Here is a 19,964-nt window from a genome sequence, read left to right as displayed (position 1 = left end):
GAGGGCAGTGACAGCCTGGAATGTGACAGGGGAAGCCTTTAAACAAGGGGGGCTTCTTTTATATTTATATATAGATACAGGAAAAAAAAGGGTAGACTGACTCCTAATTAAACTATACAACCCTAAATTGCTTTATGATTTATTTTCTTCCTCCATGCTTTGTTATGTTTATAATTATTAATCAATTTGTATTTTCTGAATTATTGGCTTTGGAGGCTGAGCTGTGCCTGGGGAGAAATTGCAGAGTTGAGTTCAGTTTACATCTCCAAATTGCTGTGCAATTTAATAAGGGGTTTGGGTATTTGCAAACTGCACTGCAGCACCTCCACTTTTATTGCAGTAGAACCAAAAGTTTTGGCTTTTCAGTCGTATTCAAGAGATTTGCAGCAGTTTTAGAGCCACACCAGAGCAGCTGACCCCCAGCAAAGGGGGATGGTGACTGATGCCACAAACCAGGTTTGGTTTGTGACAGGGACTGATGCCACAAACCAGGCATAAAACAATTCAGCACCACAACTTCAGTGCTGCCAGGCACGAGTTTACACTTTACCTCCACTACTTCCTTGGGCTTTTTATGCTGGGAAAGGAGAAAACTTCATGCTGCTTTTGCTAATACAGTGTTTTAGCATTAATTCAAAATTTGGTCCTTTATTAAGCATTTTGGGTTTACAAATGGTAACAAAAGTATGACACTTCCAAAGAAAACAAATCAAATCCCATTCCCAATGCTCTTCAAAATATTTCTCCTTTAAAACAGTCTTTGATTGTTTTGTGTTTAAATAAGCAAAAGGTTTTTCCTGGCTTTCCTTGAGTTGTGTCCATGGCACACAGGCTCCTCTGCAGCGCTGGCACCTCTCACTGAGCACCCTCAGTCCTGCAGCTTCAGCTCCTCCATTAACTGATTTTCTTCTGCCCTCTATTCTTGGAGTCCCAGAGGATCACCACGTTGAAGTAGAACAGGAAGAGCAGGAAGTGCAGGCAGGACACCAGGGCCACAGCCAGGGGGAACAGATCGGGCAGGCGCTGGGGAGGAGGCGCGGCAGCGCTGAGCACTGAGAGCGCTCCCATCAGGGCCAGGGACAGCAGGAACTGCAACACAACGAGGGGTGGAGCCGTGGAGCACCTCAGCCAGCCCGGCTGCCCCCTCGCTGCTGGGTGCTCTGCACGCTCCCCCGTGGCACAAAAACGGGACAGCCCCCCTGCATTGGTACTTCAGGGCTGGGAAAAGCTGCAAGGAAGAGGTAAAGGAATCAAATTTGCTTACCAGGCTCCTGACAATCCTGGGAAAGGACTTAAACCAGGACACATAACCCTTGAGGGAAAGGGAAAAGGCCTTGAGCTGCAGGTCCTCGGCCGAGGTCTTCTCCAGGATGGAGAAGGAGGCCAGGCACACGGCCAGGAAGGCGGGCGTGGTGACGGCGTAGGGCAGCAGCAGCTCGTCCTTCAGCAGCAGGGGCAGCAGGCTGGGACACGGCAGGGCAGGCACAGCACGCAGGGACAGGAGGGAAAACCAGTAAATAATTTATCCTTACTAGAACTGGGGCAGAACAGGGTTCTCATGGAATCACAGATGGGTTTGGGTTGGAAGAGACCTTAAAGCTCATCCTGTTTCAACCCTGACACCTCCCACTGTCCCAGGGGGCTCCAGCCTGGCCTTGGGCACTGCCAGGGATCCAGGGGCAGCCCCAGCTGCTCTGGGCACCTGTGCCAGGGCCTGCCCACCCTCCCAGGAACAATTCCCAATTCCCAATGTCCCATCCATCCCTGCCCTCTGGCACTGGGAGCCATTCCCTGTGTCCTGTCCCTCCATCCCTTGTCCCCAGTCCCTCTCCAGCTCTGTTAACAGCTTTCCCAACTCACCTGAAAGTTGACACAAGTAGAAACCACGTGGCCATGAAGGGGATTTCATTTATGATTAAGCAGACTGGGCTAGAATGAGAGGAAGAAAAAGACAAATCAACCATTCCCTAATCAAAGAGCATTCCCAGTGCCTGTAGGGTATCCCCAGGGAACAGCAGGGCTGGTGACTGTCCCCACAGCCAGCACTGAAAGGACACACCAGCCTGGCTGTGCTCACACACCTTCATTTACAAGTGAGGCAGAAAAGCAAATGTGCAGAGTTGTTAAAATCTGGTCTATTTGCAAGTGAAAGCAGCGTGCAATAAGATGAGGAAAAGATGAAATTTTATCCACAGAAAAGTTCTTTACTTACACTGACACGAGAAGAATGGATTTTTCATGGACTTGAAAGGAGAACAGGAAAAATGACAAGGCACAGCTGACCTTAGGAGAGAGAGCAGAGGTGTGTGAGCCTGGGACTGCCAAGCAAAGCTCAGCTTTGGTGGCTGCAGGTGCAGGCTCTGCGTGGGGCAGCAGCTAAACAAGCTGAGTTTTGCTGTTAACTGCTGCATTTCCTGCAGTGCAAACCCCAGAGCAGCTCCTGGACCACCCTCACAAAGCTCCTTCTTTGGAACTTTATCCAGAATTTGTCACAAAGTCCCTCAGGGAGAGCCTCACTCTTGCTCAGCTTCCCTCACAAGAGCAAGGAATCACAATATTCCAACCCACAGGCACTGGCAAATCCCACTCCTGCTAAGAATTATCCCCATTTTTGACATGAAATTTTGCTCCTCGTCATGACCAGCCAACAGAAAAAATAAAGAAATTGTCTTTTTATTCCTCCACCAAATAAAAACATGTCAAACCAACCAGTTCTTCGGATAAATGTTAGTTTTAGGTAATGTTGTAATAAAATTAAAAAGAGAAATCATCTTGTAACTCTGAAACTTGGGCCCAGCTCCATCTAATTTTGATTTTAAGGAGAACTCAGTTTTTGCACGGGAGTCATGGCAATGTGCTTCAATTCAATGATGTGACTAAGAGAAGGCAAACATTTTGGAAAATGGGATCATTTTATTTTCAAACCACTCATGAGCTCACAATGTCCATTTGGGGAATTTTTAATGGAATTTTGCAGCCAGTGAAGGAAGAAAAACTGGCACTTTGGAAGCCAAACAAGAAGAGGAGAAATCCCAATTCTATGTGAGGTTTAAACGTGTGTGGAATCTTCCAAAGGCTCTTCAGAGGAAGATAATAAAAATACAGAGTTAAATAAAGAAAACTGAGCTTAAGGAACAAGTCTGGGTTTAAGGGCCAGGTCAGAGCCCTGGATTTGAGACAGTAAAACACTTTTTAACCAATTCCTTCAGCATTTGATGGCTCCCACCCTCTGTGCCTGCACAAGGGCTGTTGGCACTGCTGGCTGCCCTGCAGTGCCTGTGGTGGTACAGAACAAGGAGCAGTGAACAACAAACACTCACCAAGGCAAATTTAAACCCTCGCAGGGAAGGCTGGACAGTGAGCTTGATACAGGCAGGGAGCAGGCTCAGGAATGTCACAGCAAAACTAAAGGATTGGGGAAGAAAAACAGTTTTAGTACATGAGTGACTAGAGCCATTAACACTGCACTCTGCAGAGCCAGACCCGAATTCTTCACTGAGTCAAGGAGAACTGGGAGCTCTGACTTTTAGGAGTGTTGAAAGATATTTGAATTCTTTGAATTTGCAAATCTTAACTCAGTTTTGACCAAGCAGCTTAAATCACTATATAAACAAGCAGGGAATTTTCCAGTCATAAATATTCCCAGTATTTCTCCATCATGGCTTGGCAGAAAAATACAGTACAGGAAAGAATACAAGAATTCCAATATAGGAAAGAAAATTTACTCCTCTTGCAAAAAATATTGCAGATAAACCTATCTAAGGCACTCCAGTTATGTCTTACCTGAGCTTTAGCTGAGTTCGAGGGGATATTACATTCTTTATCTTTATAAGGACACTTAGACTGCACCAAATATTGGCTACTTTATCCTGGAAGGAAATGAAAAGGCAATCAGTGGTAATTATATCTAAGTACACTCATGTTTGTGGGAATGATGGGGCTTGGGAGGTGGGGATTGTTGGGTATCTGCCATGAGAGTGCAAGGAACACTTGCAGGAGTACATCACATTCTCAGATGTACTGGGGATGATTGTGCTCTTCAAAAATGGACATTTTCAAGAGACCCAATTAAAACAGCTCTAAAATAAATGAGAAATAGTTCTTCAGCACAAGAGACAACAGTTTAACCCCTGAGAGCAGACATTTTGTGGAGCAAGGCAGTGAAACTGCCCCTGGGTAAAGCCTGGCCCCTGTGAGTCCTCCCTCCCTCTGCGCAGTTTCCTCCGTACCTGCCCCTGCTCGCTGCCCGCTAGCACTGACAGAGTTAACCCCAATAAATCAAGGGGTCTAAAGACATTAGCACTTGTGCTAGGATCACTTTCAAAATTAAATTTGTAACTGCAGCTCTCCTGCTGGTGAAACTCATCCCCAGACAGCTGCTGGAGGCACAGCTGTGTAGACACAACTCCCAGCAGCAACTGAGCCCCTCGGTCCCCGCTGGCAGCGCCCGGAATCCGCCGGGGATTCCGGGGAGCACAGCCCTGGCAGCACCAGCAACCTCCTCCTCACAGCCAGGCTGCATTTCCAGCCACCAGCAAGTGTTCCCAGGCTGCAAATGGGAACTGGCACACCCTGGCTGCAAATGGGAGCTGCACACAACCTGTCACACCCCAGGCCAAGTTACTGAGCGCTGCTTACGTGCACAAATTCTCATTTTATCTCCATCAGCATCCAGCAAGTCACTGCCCTGAGCAGCTCAGAAAATATTTGGGCTAATATTAGACTAAAATCCTCCAGCTCTTTCAGACTCATTGGTTATTGTCATTTAAAGATTTTCTTTTTAAACTGGGTACTCAATAAAAGGTGTGCTGGGCAAAATGATTGCTTTATAAATTCCAAATAATTCTCAAGAAAAAGGGTCATTGGTTTTTGAGAGTGTTTTGGAGAGGTTGTTTGGTGTTCGTTGGGGTTTTTTAAATAAGCCAGCAGAGAATACACCAAGAACACCTCCACTGCCTTTGGTACATCAGCACTAACTTTTGGGAGAAAGAAAAAAGTGCCAGTTGTGATATTATTTACATCTGAAAAAGTTTAAAAGAATAATTAAAATTAATCAAACTATATGAGAATTTGCTTTAATCCTTGTCACAACCTGGAAATTCAAAGCTTTATTTCCTAGGTTAAGCCTGAAATTGAGAATCTGCTGTAAAAAGTGTAATACTGACTCATGCCCCAATTAAAACAGCAGCAACTCCCTGTGACCTGGAACATGGGAACCCTTTCTTTTATCACAAATTCCTCTGGCATTGCCATTTGGACATGAGAACCTTTTCTTTTATCCCAAATTCCTCTGGCATTGCCATTTGGACATGGGAACCTTTTCTTTTATCCCAATTCCTCTGGCATTGCCATTTGGACATGGGAACCCTTTCTTTTATCCCAAATTCCTCTGGCACTGCCATTCTGTAAATGAGGAATTGAGTGACTGGATTAAGGCTCAGCACCTTCAGCACGGGCGTGTCCACAGCCAGAGCAAAACCAAAAGCAGAAGTGGCCTAAAATTTTTGGAAAATATTGTGGAAACTGCACAAGGTAAGTCAAAAAGGAAGTTCTAGGCTGTATCTAAAACACCATTTAAAAATTATTTTAGGAAAATAATTAATGCCATTGAAAAGAGGGGAGCAGAACCCCAAGAGGCCGAAGCCGTTGACTTTCAAGGTTACATCTTCTGACACTGTCAATTCCTATGGAATCTATTTCAATGGAAAAATGTATGGATTGAAGTATGGGTTTGATGATGGGATAAGTGTTGTCTCCTGGTAGAATATCCTGGAAGATGCCAGCTGAGCTGGGGTTAAACACTGGATTAAATAACTGGCAAGAAAGGACTGCTGAAGAAGCCGTCTCGAGTTACTCGCCCCGCGCTGCGTCTCCCCCATGAAATCCTAAAGGTCAGCCTGAAGGTTTCTCCAGGGATCTAAGAATACAGGACAGGGCAGTGGGTGGGAGAAGAAAACATGCATGCCTCAAACAAGCCTCTGTCAATGGGAAAGAGTCTTCTGAGTACTTGCATGATTTGTTCCACGTCGGTGCCGAAGGGGAGCCAGCAGGCAGCGAAGGACACCAGCACTGTCCCTGCCAGTTTGGCCAAGAGCACCAACCTGCAACAGCACAGCACCATCAGCACAGCAGGAGCAGTGCTGGCCACAAATCCTGCCAGGCTGCAATCCTGCAGGCCAGCAACGCTCCCACAGCTCATTCCCACAGAAATGAACCCAGCAATGCCCACTGCGGACAAGGACAACCCCATTCCCCATGCCAGGCTGATTCCTGGGGAGGATCAAACACTTTAAACCCACTTACCCCTTTCCTTTCAGTCCCTTCTTGAAGCACTTTCCAAGTAAATAGCAAAAAAAGGGCAGGGAATGGTAGAGCTCCATTTGCTTATAATTTAAGGCCAAGCAAAATGCCATGGAGCCCAGGAGGTCCCAGTCATGGGACAAACAAAGGACAGCCCACAGGGCCAAGCCAAGGCTCACTGAGTTGTATATGGTTTTTTATGTCAAGGACAAGATACACAGCTCATTTCTGGAAAGCAGCAATTAATGCCCTGGGGGAAAGCAGAAATAGCTTGTAAAATGAGTTTTGCCAAGTTAGCTTTAAGAACGTGTTGCCAGTTGTGACTATGTTGCCCCCAAAGATAAAAGAATTACTTCCATTGGAAGTGTCATTTTTGTATTTCCAAAGTTGGATTCAGAGCTTGCCCAGGCAAATCTGAGGGCAAATTCTGTGTGTGCTAATTACACATGTAATTACACATGCATTCAGCCAAGCCAGCTTTTGGTGGCAGTGACAGTTCTCTGCAAGGAGCAACATTTTCTTCTTGGTATTTACATGAGTAATGATAAAGCTGTCACAAGCTTTCCCTCCCAGCTCCCACAAGACACCTGCAGAATATTCCAATCTGTGTTTAAATGATGTATAATTTCCTTCAAGGACTTGTGAAGGGTTTGTGATTCTGTTACACAGAAGGCACCCTCATCCACGACCAGTTCCCTGACTGCTAATCCTGCTCAAACAATGAGAAATAGTTGCTAAAAACAATGTTACTGCCTTGTGACTTTGAAAAGAGCTTCCCAGGCTCAGGAGATTTTGAAGAGACTAAGCTACACTTACTATTAAACTGCAACAAAGTTTTGTAAGTTTTGTAAACTGTAACAAAAGCTTTGGTTTTTTACTTGTTTTTTGAAAAACTTAGAAAAATCAGTAAATGCAGAATCCCAGACTGGTTTGAACTGGAAGGGATCTTAAAGCCCACCCAGTGCCACCTCTGCCATGGCAGGGACACCTTCCACTGTCCCAGGGTGCTCCAGCCTGGCCTTGGATGCTTCCAGGGGCAGCCACAGCTCCTCTGGGCACCCTGTGCCAGGGCCTGCCACCCTCCCAGGGAGAAATTCCTCCCTGGGAAGAATTTGGATTTATCCAATCCAAACCCACCCTCTGGCAGTGGGAAGCCATTCCCTCCTGTCCTGTCACTCCATCCCTTGTAAACAGTCCCTTGTATTTCTTGTATTGTCAGAAATGTCACAATATTTTGTTTTCCCTCTGTCAGCCTAAGCAGCTGTGACAACACATCCAGCTTGCCCACGGAGCTCTCAGCCCACTCACATTTCCCACTCCACATCACCAGGTGTATTTGACACCTCATTGATTTCACGTCAGCAAACACACTGAGAGGCCCTGATGGTGCAGCAGCTCAGGGAAAGCAATCCCTGCCTTGCTGGAGCTGCTCAGAGGGTGGCATTGCTCACAGCAGAGTGGCAGGGCTGGCACAGGAATCTGCAGGAAATCCCTGCCTCAGCAGCAGCTGCTGCACCTGCAGCAGGGGCTGAGCTGACAGCACTGGGCTGCTCCTGTAGAAATCCAGTTTAAAAGCAGGATTGTTACCAAAACCCTCTGTGAAGGTGGCAGCAGCCAGCCCTGAACTCACCTCCCTGAGCTGTGCAGCCAAGGCAGAAGGGGAGGTTTTACAGAGCTCCTGCCACTGGCCTGCCATGCTAGAAGATCTGAGGGGATTCCCTGTGCGCACACAAATCACAGGAGCACAAACCATCACTCTCCTCCCTGTCACAGCCCCACTGATGCTGCCTGCACTGAGGTGACTGACAGGGAGATCAGCTGGAGGCATGGCAAGAATGACATTCATGTTGGGATTGATTTGTGCCAATATCAATAATTTTTATCTCCAATACGTTTCAGACTTGCAGCTTCCTTTGATATCTCTGTTTGGGGTGGGCAGAACCCCCCAGGTGACTCTGCACACCACAGCCACCCCCTGCTCAGCTAACAGGTGCTAAGGAGCAGTAATCCCATAAACAGAATTCATTTCCATGCTGAACAAGGATACTGGAAGTGCCCATGGTCGATAAGGATGAGGCCTGGGTAAAGCAGGATGCAGAGAGCACTGGAAACCTGGCAAGAAGGATCAAAAAAGAGAAGAGAAAAAGAATTAGTCCAAAATTAGACATTAGACAGAGGAACTACTCCAGCTCCAGTACAAAAATGTGCCCCTCCATGGTGCATCCTATAGGCAGGAATCTTATTCTCTACAAGGAATCATCTGTCAGGAATATTTTCAGGAATAAAAAAGGATAAAGATTTGCCATAAATTAGAAAATACTGAATATTGCCTGCCCTTTACAACAGCTCAAAGATCACCTACACCTATGTTAAACCTCTCCAAAAAATCAGTAGATTGTTATTCCAAAATCTACTGTAAGGAGTGCTCAAGATGAAGCAGTTCCCAAATCCCCCCCCTGCCACACCACAAATTTTTGGGGTTTTCTTTTTTTACTTCTCAAGTAATAAATTAGTGGAAAATCTTGTTATTAAAAACATTAAAAGAATTGCTGTAAGGTAAAATAAAGGTTTTTTAATGTTTTAAAGTGAAAAGCCTAGAATATATATATACACATATATAGTGGTTGCCATCAGTTTTACAGGGAAGCCATCAGGGTGTTCTAGGTGTTAATTAACCACAGTTACACTTCTACTCTGTTCTAACAGTGTTTTCTTTGTTTAATTTACACACACCACGTACTTGCCTTTTTTTTAGCAGATGTTTCTTTCAAGGAAAAACAATATAAAATAACTGCAGGGATATAAACCAGCAGATCAGCAACAAACACTGAAAAATAAAGATTAACTTTCCATTAGAATCCGCCCACAAGGAGGAGGCAAGGAAAAAACACAGGCAAATAAACATCAAAATATCAGAAATAAACTGGGCAGTTCCACTTCAAAGGGCAAAAAGAACCAGGTCTACAGAATTTGATCTTGTTAATGTTTCTCAGGCTCATTTCTGATGTCCCAAAGCTGCTGCTTCCACGTGTTCAGCTGTCCTGGCTCCTGGCACAGCCTCAGTCACTCTCTAGTTCCTGACATGCCACAAGCAGGGCAGGCACTCAGGAATGGCCCAGAGACACCAGCCCTGCTGGGCCCAGGCTGTGGGGCAGCACTGAGAGCCTGGGGCACAGGGAATAAACCCCAGATTATCCCAGTCCCTGTGGGAATTGCCAGTGATGGGGATAAAGGGACTGAGAGCAGGGATCTGCCTTTCACCACGTGCCTACAGCGAGGATTTGTGAGAGGGGACAAGAACACAGAGCCAGCAGGGTCCCCTGCTCAGGGTACGTCCAGCAGGTGAATTCTTCTTGAGTTGTCCTAAAACCATTTTCAGCAAATGTGCAGTGGCTCCAAGGAGATGTTTCAACATTTCAGTTATCCAGGGGTGAATGGTTTTGCCAGCTTAAGCCACAACTAAACAAATATAACCAAGGTGTTAGCAAAACAAATACACTGAAGCTTAAAATAAAGCTGCCATTGACTACCCTGAATTATTTTAATGCACTCCTCTAATGGCCCCCGTTCAAAAGCGTTTATCAGCTCTCCAGATCCATCAGTGTTGTGTCAAGTGAGTTGATTTCAAAATTAATAAAGACCATTTCAAGGGTAATTAAATACTAGTGATTTTTATTTTTTTTCAATTCAATCAATTACTAGAGAGCAGACAGAGAGGTTTGTGAGGTACAGAAAAGCTATTGATGAACAACAAATTCTGCTGTTGCAATCAAAAAGCATTTTCTGTTAGAAAAAGCAAAAGACATTTCAAAAGAAAGAAAATAGTAACAAGAAACAAGAGTTCACTGGCCACATTGTTTGCTGTCCTACTGCTGCAGCTACTAAATTATGGTACAAATCTTCTTCTGCATTTGTTTGCAGTTCAAAATAATCAAATGGTGGAAGACAAATTTAGAAAACAAGTAGTAAAATTAAGTTTTACTTTTTTGCTCACAGTAATAATATCAAATATCTCTGCCTTTGAGATCAGCTCCTAATGAAGATCTCTGTTACCTCCAGAGATTAAGTCAGGAAAAGCCAGGCTATATGTAAAATAATTTTACAATAAAAATCAAGTAAAGCTAAAAATCAAAGACTATTTATCAGAATAGAAGGGAAAACAAGAATATTTTCAAAATTAAAAAATGGGTTTATGCTACAAAGAGTAGTTGTGTTTTAGAGGTTTAATTAATTACTTGGGTTGAAAACGTGTTTCTATATTTTCTATTAATCAGCTTCACAAATGATGGCAGAAGAGGAAATAACGCAGGAATTTGGCTCAGAAATGGACCTGCAAAGCCACCCAATTAAAAACCTGAGAACAAACCAGTAAAGAGAGAGAAGCTGCATATCCAACATGCTGAATTAGTAAGCAAGACAAATGTGCAGGATGATCCCAAGGAAATATAATCTTCCTACCTGTTGTACGCATAAATAACTTATGGGGCTGGCTCTCATAGCCCCGAGATGTGTGCAGAGCAACCCAATCAGGATTTATTAACTTTGCACTGTAAAACAAAGTACAGACACATCAAAATGCAGACAGTTCTCATTTCCCTTTACACTCCTTGCAGCAATAAAGATGACACAGACAGGAGCAGATTCCAAGAATTAAGATGAATGAGAAGAAATATTTCAGAGAGCAATGGTGATCAATGAAAGCTTTTCCTCGCCACTAGATCAGTTTACACTATAGACTGTTTCACAATTAAAAAAAATAACCTTTGGAAACAGTAAAAATGGAATACAATATTTATTAGGACAAGATAACCACCTCCAGTCTGGTTCCAGGGACTTTAAAAAAAAACAATTGTAAATACCTTTCATGCTTAAGTATTAAATATAAACCATTTACAGTTCACATAGATGCCCCACATAGCTGTGCCTGTGCACTTTAACCTACATTCTTATTCCATAAGTCTCATTCCAACAGCAGCAAAGCCCTTGTGGAAAAAGTATTCCAATAACAGAATTCTATTTACATGATATCCACTCATCAAATGTCACTTGGGCTCTGCACACACGAGAGCTTTCCCAGGCAATGCCCCCTGTTCCTCCAGCACTTTCCCCTGGGCATCCCAGAGCCAGCAGTGGCTCATAGGGAAAGCTGAATATTCAGAAAGAAAAATGTAACAGAGGATTTCAAACACTGAACTTACATGTAAGCACACACAAAACTGTGGTAGGCAGTGAGAGGTGGGTAATCAAGGCCCCAGTAAAGCAGGTTGTTGTCACTTGTATTGAAGTACCTAAAAAATAAAATTCAATTTAAAGACTACATTTCCAGCTTGGTTTTATCCAAGGAAAAGAATGAATACTAAATGCATTCCAAATCCAAAATAGAAGGTGGCAACGTCTATACCTGCCTGATTTTACTGCACATTAAATAAGTCCCAAGCAACAAAATAACAGCAAAAGTGATGGAGAGTTCACATATTTGTGGTTGAAAAAAAAAGCTGCTAAAGCTCACTTCAGTGGAGAGAAAACCCCCTGGTTCTACCTCCAAGCCCAGGAGGCCCATGTGGAAGGAAGGAAAAGGATTTTCCCCTTTGGGATTATGTTGTGTCAGGATTTCTGTGGCAGCATCAAAAGGAAGGCACCTCTAAGTGAGACCAGAGGGGTTTGTCCAAGGAGAAGCCCCAGCCCCTTCCCCCTTGCAGTCAAACACTGCCTGGGGCTGCTCCCACTGCCACGGGCCAGGCCCTCGGCTCTTCCACTTCCTCTCCTCAAATGCAGCCAATTTTTGACATTTATAATAGTAAATGATATTTCTTGAATTCTTTATGAGCTGCCTGAAGTGTCTTCTGAACAGATGATAAATCACATTTCTTTGAGTTGCATCTCTGCCTCTTATCCTACAATTCAAGATTGCTCCTGCCAAGGCAGTGCAGATTCTTCATGCAAAATGTCACAGTTTGCAACTTTCAGGGCACTTGCCAGTTCTAGGGGTTTATTTTTTCATTTTATCTTCCATAAAGTTTTCAATTATAAAAAAAAAAATAAAATAAAAACAACCCTTATATATCCAGTGATATTTAGTAAGGAAGCTTTAAGAGTTTTAATTAGCAGTAGAATAAAAAAGGATGTTCCTAAAGGACTTTACAGAATAACATCAACTAGAAATATTCAAATCCTAGAATTACCCTTGCACACCAGCCAAGATGTGCTGTTCCTAACACCCACTTTGCTCTATTAGAGATTCAATTCCACAGCAGACCCACCCAAAAACCCTTCAGTTATCAATCTAAAACCACATCAATTACAGAAGCAGGGAGCAAAGACAAGGCCAAGGTGCCCACCTGGCAGCCCCTCAGCCAGAGCCAGCCTGCAGCAGTGTCTGAGCTGGCCCCTGGGGCTGCCTGGGGATATTGGCTGCTGTAACTCCTCATTTTGAGGAGACACAGCTCAGTGTAGCAGAGTGCATCAAAGCTGCCAACTCCATTATTATGCAACACCTCTTATCCCAGCTCTGGCATAGTCAGGGTTTGGATACCCCTGGGAAAAAAAGTTCCTATATTCTCATTTGTGTCCAACAGGATGATCTGAGGTCACTACACAGAGCCATCTGCAGAGCTCACATGCATTTACAGAACACAAGTGAATAAATTTTCTATTTTGTCAGATTAGTCTGTTTCCCAAAAGACAGCCAGGGAAAAATTACACCACACACCCAAAACACCCCTGTCCTTGCTGGAAGATGAGCTGGGATTCCAACATATTCCAATTTGAGTTGTAGCACATATATGGACCCATTTTTAACTCTAAAGAATATTAGGAATAATGCAAAACCAAATAAAATATTTATAATAATTCTCCTCCTGTTTTACGTGATCTGTACAAACGAAGCTCTCTACACTTCAATCTAGGACCCAGAATTCCCACACTGAAAAATCTCCTGGATCATGGAAACAAACCATGAACTCAGAGGTGTCCAACACAAGCAGGATTTCCCCTGTTCCCCCTTTGCAAGCAGCACCTACCACTGCCTGATGGGTAAGTTGTAGGTGATCTCCTGCCAGTGCCTCTGAGCCTCGTAGTCTCCATACATGGGTGGTTTTCCTGCCCCTAAAAGCAGAGGACACAGCATTCAGGACATTATTTGGCTTAGAGATTGCCTTCCCCCAGTTCTGTATTGCATAGTAATTACTAATTTAATTCTCTATCCCTCTATATTGAGAGCAAATAGAGACCTCATCATGCAGTCTAACAGAGAGAAAAAAAGAAAAGATGTGTGTTCTTTTGGCTTTCTGGAGACTTCTGCAATGAGCATTTATCAAGATACTCTGCTGTGAAGAACTGCTTCCTCATCTGACAAAAAAAATCATTTCCAAGTGCAGATGAAAAATGTGGTACTTTCCCTGAACTAGGAAAATGCACATAATGGACATGTTACAGTGATTCTGTGGGAGCTGCTGCACTCCCTTGGCAGGTGATAATTGCCAATATTCTCACTTGTTTCAGCCATGGCATGCTACCTGACTATTAATATCATTATAATCCCTTGATTTGCTATTTTCATGGAAAAGAAAGCTTTCTCAATGCAAATACTTCAGATGTCAAATACTCCCCTGGATGGAAGCCTAACTGTGACCATGGCAGCATGCAAAGCATCTTCCCAGAGTTTATTTACTTCTATTAACCTGCTCATTGAGAACAGAAAGCAGACTGATTGTGCTCCCAGTGAAATATTGACATGAGCCAGACAGAGATTTAAGAGGTTCTTTAAAATATAGGAAAGCCATCTGTGGTTTTACCCATGATCTATGTCTGTGGGAATCCCACGAGCTCAGCAATGTGCAATTTATTCCCAGAAAGTGCAAAGTGCCTCTCAGCTCTGCTAATTTCTTCCTGGGGATGGAGAGAACAGATTATCTCCACTCTCACACATTCAGATTCAAGTTTGCCAAATAAGTGAGGTCACTGGAGTTTCATCAGTGTCAATTCTGTAGCTCTAAGACCAGTGGAACAAAGAATCTGCCACTGGATTACTGAAATACAAAATAGATATTTGAATCACTGAAATCCAAAATGTACATTATCCAAATTTTAGAGTGTTGTGTGTGTATCAATTTCTCAATCTTGAGGGGAAAAAAGGGATGAAAATAATTAATTGGCTTCAGAATGATCAAAAGACCTTAATCCAAAGGTTTGATTATTAAAAGCCAACTACTAATCAGTTAGTTTGACACATTTAGCTTCCATCTAGAGAGAAAGCACCAAGTACACAGACAAGCTAAGTTAAAAATTAATAAAACTGGAATATTTTATTTTAAAAGGCTCAAAAATACCTTAAAAGTAGTGATCTTATTCAGTTTATTGTTAACCTGGGAACAGAATTTTTTAAGGGTTTGAGCTGCCTCTCAATACCTGTATTTAGCAGGAGTTTGGACATGCATTAAAAAATTACGCATTAACCTATGAAACCAAATTTTTCCTCAGTAATTCTCCAAGACCAGGCTATCACTAATGGTAACTTTTCAAAACCAGGTATTAGTTTCTGCTTCTTCACTGAATTCCAGAGGCAGACCCAAAAGCAAACTGCTGGCAAGGAACAGGGTGGGAATGAGACAGAGATCCAAGGGTGCACAGTAAATGAGGGTGGAATTCAAAGTTTATCACATCTGCAGCAAGTCAAAGAGGAAAAAAATAATCCCAGTGGATTTATGTGTTTGACAGCTTTAACACTGGGATTTTCCTTTTTACAGCCAGCCAATGCTCAAAGTCAAGCTTTAATAATTTGCTGGACTGGATCAGATCAGCTTTTCCCATTGCAAAAGCAGTTATATCAGCATTGGGGAGGAAATAAGATTTAAAAATTGTTATTTTAGCTCAGGATTTATTTTAGACTCTCTTCCACAATCTTGATTGGGATGAAATTAAATCAACTTACAAAAATCTAGTTAGCAACGGAATTCTAAATAAATCCTCTTGCACTGCAAGAGAAATTCAGTGTGTGCCTGCAGCCAGGGTGTTTTCTGCCTTGAAATGGGTAAAAACCTCAGTTACCTACAGACCTCTCAGAAATGGCATTTTGAGAAAGCAAACTCAAACCAAAACAATTGGAAATGCAGTTCAGCTTCAAGCAAATTCTTCAAATAAATGAAGCCCAGAATTACCAGTTTAAAATCACCAGAATGCTCCTGAGCAGCTCAGGGGATGGGGCCACCCATTGCCTCAATAAAAACACCAGAGTAGAATTGGACTTGTGATTCTTTGGGCTGATGAGGATTGAAAGTATTGGTTCATTTTTTATCTGTTTTTAAATGTGCAGAGAGCAAGCCTTGTGCAAGCTTATTCCAAGTGTGGGGATGGAACTGGGAGGCTTGGAAAGGAACTTGCTAATTCTTTGCAAGCCTTCTGACACGAGGAGGAGAAAAACTCATCCATTACCAGAATGCAGCTCTGGCTCCTGCTGTAAACAAGCTTAAGGAGGTACAGGTACAAGGCAGAGTCATTGCTCACTCCATGTCACCTCTGCACTGTCTTCATTAGCACCAGCATTAGCTACATGTAAGCTAAATAAAAATATAAATAATAAGGTCATATCTGCTACAGAATTTAGAAGACAATATGAGACAAATGTACAAGTGGACTGCAATATTCTGCAAATAAAGGCACAGGGGAAAACAGCCAGATATTGATCCTAAAACATTAATGATCATCAGCACCATTCAAAAAAACAAAAAGTTATGGTGGCTTTTTCCAGTGTTCTGCTCCAAACTGTGATGTTAATCATGGCACACTTCAAAACATAAGAAAAAGGAATTCTCAGGGAAATCAAGAGGAACTTAAATATAACAATGGTTGGAATAACACATTACTTCCTATGTATGATTTTATATAAACAGCAGTAAATAAATAACAATAAAGGCCATGATCCCTCTCCCTGGGCTGCTGCAGCCTGGGCAGTCCTTACCTGAGTAGGAGCCCAGGGACACGGCCCAGCGCACGGTGAGCGCCAGCAGCACCGTCACTGTCATCAGGCTCCACTTCTCCATGGCTGCCACGCTCCTGGGGACACAGGGACACTGCCACAGCACAGCTCCTGGGCCAGCCTTCCCTGCTGGATACAAACAACTCACTGGATTATACACCTGGGGACACACAGGGACACTGCCACAGCACAGCTCCTGGGCCAGCCTTCCCTGCTGGATACAAACAACTCACTGGATTATACACCTGGGGACACAGGGACACTGCCACAGCACAGCCACCTCCTGGGCCAGCCTTCCCTGCTGGATACAAACAACTCACTGGATTACAAACCTGGGGACACACAGGGACACTGCCACAGCACAGCTCCTGGGCCAGCCTTCCCTGCTGGATACAAACAACTCACTGGATTACAAACCTGGGGACACACAGGGACACTGCCACAGCACAGCTCCTGGGCCAGCCTTCCCTGCTGGATACAAACAACTCACTGGATTATACACCTGGGGACACAGGGACACTGCCACAGCACAGCTCCTGGGCCAGCCTTCCCTGCTGGACATCAACAACTCACTGGATTACAAACCTGGGGACACACAGGGACACTGCCACAGCACAGCTCCTGGGCCAGCCTTCCTTGCTGGACATCAACAACTCACTGGATTACAAACCTGGGGACACACAGGGACACTGCCACAGCACAGCTCCTGGGCCAGCCTTCCCTGCTGGATATCAACAACTCACTGGATTACAAACCTGGGGACACACAGGGACACTGCCACAGCACAGCTCCTGGGCCAGCCTTCCCTGCTGGATATCAACAACTCACTGGATTATACACCTGGGGACACACAGGGACACTGCCACAGCACAGCTCCTGGGACAGCCTTCCCTGCTGGATACAAACAACTCACTGGATTATAAACCTGGGGACACACAGGGACACTGCCACAGCACAGCTCCTGGGCCAGCCTTCCCTGCTGGATATCAACAACTCACTGGATTATACACCTGGGGACACAGGGACACTGCCACAGCACAGCTCCTGGGCCAGCCTTCCCTGCTGGACATCAACAACTCACTGGATTACAAACCTGGGGACACACAGGGACACTGCCACAGCACAGCTCCTGGGACAGCCTTCCCTGCTGGATACAAACAACTCACTGGATTACAAACCTGGGGACACACAGGGACACTGCCACAGCACAGCTCCTGGGCCAGCCTTCCCTGCTGGACATCAACAATTCACTGGATTATACACCTGGGGACACAGGGACACTGCCACAGCACAGCTCCTGGGCCAGCCTTCCCTGCTGAACAGCCCCATATTCACAACTCACTGGATTATCCACAAGCACAGGGGTTAAAAAGTGAGTCAATGCCCTGTGTTAGGTTAATGCCACTTCTTTCCTCAGCTAAGAGCACCACAGACAGATTATGCAAAGTGCACACCTGGTCTAGGCACCACTGCTGTTTTGTTTTAAACAAAATAAAAGTTATTTAAAAGTTAATTGGTGTCAGGAGACATTACTCTCCATCCTTCCACCCCCAAAAAGCAACAAGGCTGATGTCCCACCAAGCTCATTTCACCACACTAAGGACCCTGTAAAAGTAAGAAATATTGCCAGATCTGTCACACTGAAGGCTGTGTGCATGAAACTCAGAAACCAGGAAAATTATTATGTTGCCCTATGCAAAAAAAATCTAAACTAACTATAAAATATGCAAACTTCAACCCAAATAATCAGAAAAATTTTAGTCTGAACTAGGAAAAAAGTGAGGAAGAAACTACTGCAGTCTTGAAGGGTACAACTGCCACAGACTTTCCTTGCAGAAAAGGCATCTTTTGATTTGAGTTTATTACACTTGCTACTGAAGCACTGAGCTGCTGTTTTAGTTACAGACAAGCAACACCTGAGGCATGTTTAGGTTATTCTTCCCCAACTCCAGCCATATTTATTTACTATCACAGAAAGGTGTGACCCAACACCACCACCAAGGGGAAAAAAGAAGTTCATTAATAACATAAATCTGTGGCAGCAGATCTCCATCTATAGGTAGGAAGGTGAACACTGATATTTGCATGTTTTCACCTGTGCCCTTTTATCTAAAAAAAAGATACATATGTCCTTCTTTTCAATCTTGTCACAATATTAATTAATTACACCTTCTTAATTATTACACAGCACCAGCCTCACAGACTCCCCCATCTCTGTTTCATTCATTTATTTTTGCCATTCCCTACATTGGAATAACAATTGTTTTCTGGGATAGAGTTTCTTTCTCTGCTCCCAAAAGAGGTCCTTAAAATATTCTTTCCTACTTATTTTTAACCTTTAATAATTATCCCATACTACCTATAACAAAAAAGCCATGCTTTTATTAGATCCTAAAGCCTAGAATTCTTAATTCTTGGTATCCTGTGGGTAACAATGTTAGGAATAATTTTTAGGGGATGATAAAGCCAGTTTGGTCAATCCCAAACTTTTCACCTTCCCCTGGATGTGCAACACCTGATCAGGTGATCTCAAGATGTAAGCATGAGGTGAAAATCACAGCTAAAAAAACCCCAAAGAAACGCTATCCTTCCACACTGCCTGTGGTGAAGATTCAGATAAATAACACCAGTACAAAGCACCCAGCCCTGGCCCAGGGAAGCTGACAGAACTCAGCCATAGATGCACGGGCCTGAATAGAACTTCTTTTAAAAGAGGTGTCAGCACACATTTCAGCAGCTGAAAAACGCACACACTGAATGAAGGATTTAATCTGTTACAGCAATACCTGTCTACAAGCCTGCTGTTTCCCTAATCCCTGTCAGGAGACGCCTTTATTCCTCCTCTCACCTCCCTGCTCTGCCCGGCCTCCTCAGAGCCCCCAGGGGCTGGCACCGGGCCGGGCTGCGAGCCCCCCCGAGCTGGCCCCGGCCACCAGCGGAGCCTGCTGCCCCTCAGCCCCCTCAGAATCCTCGACCCGCTCTTCCTAAGCCCCCTCAGAATCCTCGACCCGCTCTTCCTAAGCCCCCTCAGCCCCCTCAGAATCCTCGACCCGCTCTTCCTAAACCGCCTCAGCCTTGCAGCCCCCTGAGAATCCTGGACCCGCTCTCCTTCGCCCCCCCCTCAGCCTTGCAGCCCCTCAGTCTTCTCGACCCGCTCTCCCTCACCCCCCTCAGCCTTTGAGCCCCCTCAGAATCCTCGACCCTCTCCCCCTCACCTCCCTAAGAATCCTCGACCCGCTCTCCCTCACCCTCCTCAGCCTTGCAGCCCCCTCAGTCCCCTCACCTCCCCTCCCGGCTCAGCGCCCGCTCCGTCCCGGGCTCCCCTCAGCCGGCGCCGCTCGCGGGCTCTCACGGGGCTCGGGCCGGCGCGCGCGCTTCCGCCTGCGCGGCGCCTTCCGGGCGGGCTCTGCGCGTGCGCGGGGCGGGAACCGCGGCCGCCTCAGGGACGCTCCGCCATGGCCGCGGTGGGGCCGGGCCGGGAGCGCTGCGGGCTGCGCCGGCAGGAGGGGACGCTCCAGGGGGACCTCAGAGCCCAGTCCGGTGCCTAACGGGGCTCCGGGAGAGCTGGAGAGGGATTCCGGACAAGTGACAATGGAAGGGGGAATGATTCCCGCTGTCGGAGGGCAGGGATGGATGGGATATTGGGCAGGAATTCCTGGCCCTGGCACAGGTGCCCAGAGCAGCTGCGGCT

General features: G+C 45.0%; 1 protein-coding gene across 5 annotated transcripts; it reads right to left on the bottom strand.

The window, feature by feature from the left end:
- Nucleotides 1–618: 618 nt before the first annotated feature.
- ALG6 (ALG6 alpha-1,3-glucosyltransferase) lies at nucleotides 619–19,653 on the bottom strand. 5 transcript variants are annotated; one of them, XM_077182623.1, is made up of 16 exons: nucleotides 19,557–19,653; nucleotides 16,519–16,574; nucleotides 16,256–16,350; nucleotides 13,320–13,404; nucleotides 11,499–11,588; nucleotides 10,759–10,847; nucleotides 9,045–9,127; nucleotides 8,348–8,412; nucleotides 6,304–6,489; nucleotides 5,966–6,101; nucleotides 3,784–3,869; nucleotides 3,321–3,405; nucleotides 2,213–2,283; nucleotides 1,861–1,929; nucleotides 1,265–1,463; nucleotides 619–1,089 (listed from the first exon to the last, which is right to left on the bottom strand). In XM_077182623.1, the coding sequence occupies exons 3-16, from the start codon at nucleotides 16,335–16,337 to the stop codon at nucleotides 895–897; spliced, it is 1,521 nt and encodes a 506-aa protein (XP_077038738.1). In that variant the 5' UTR covers nucleotides 16,338–16,350; nucleotides 16,519–16,574; nucleotides 19,557–19,653; the 3' UTR covers nucleotides 619–894. The 5 variants fall into 5 exon arrangements, with proteins under 5 accessions (XP_077038738.1, XP_077038739.1, XP_077038737.1 ...); XM_077182624.1 differs by lacking the exon at nucleotides 16,519–16,574 and adding an exon at nucleotides 16,434–16,487 and having other exon boundaries at nucleotides 19,557–19,652; XM_077182622.1 differs by lacking the exon at nucleotides 16,519–16,574 and having other exon boundaries at nucleotides 16,256–16,402.
- Between the last annotated feature and the right edge of the window lie 311 nt (nucleotides 19,654–19,964).

Source organism: Agelaius phoeniceus, chromosome 8 (genome assembly GCF_051311805.1).
Source record: "Agelaius phoeniceus isolate bAgePho1 chromosome 8, bAgePho1.hap1, whole genome shotgun sequence".
Taxonomy (NCBI): domain Eukaryota; kingdom Metazoa; phylum Chordata; class Aves; order Passeriformes; family Icteridae; genus Agelaius; species Agelaius phoeniceus.
The sequence above is the reverse complement of the archived record's forward strand: the minus strand, read 5'-3'. Positions and strand labels throughout refer to the sequence as shown.

What these genes read in the sequence shown, in the direction of transcription:
- ALG6 (XM_077182623.1), bottom strand. Translation starts at nt 16,337, where the DNA reads ATGGAGAAGTGGAGCCTGATGACAGTGACGGTGCTGCTGGCGCTCACC. An exon ending in TTGACAGAGGCTTGTTTGAG is followed by an intron (nt 3,870 to 5,965) that starts GCATGCATGTTT and finishes ATTTCCTTCCAG; the next exon opens with GATAAAGTAGCCAATATTTG. An exon ending in CTACTTGTGTCAACTTTCAG is followed by an intron (nt 1,464 to 1,860) that starts GTGAGTTGGGAA and finishes GCCGTGTCCCAG; the next exon opens with CCTGCTGCCCCTGCTGCTGA.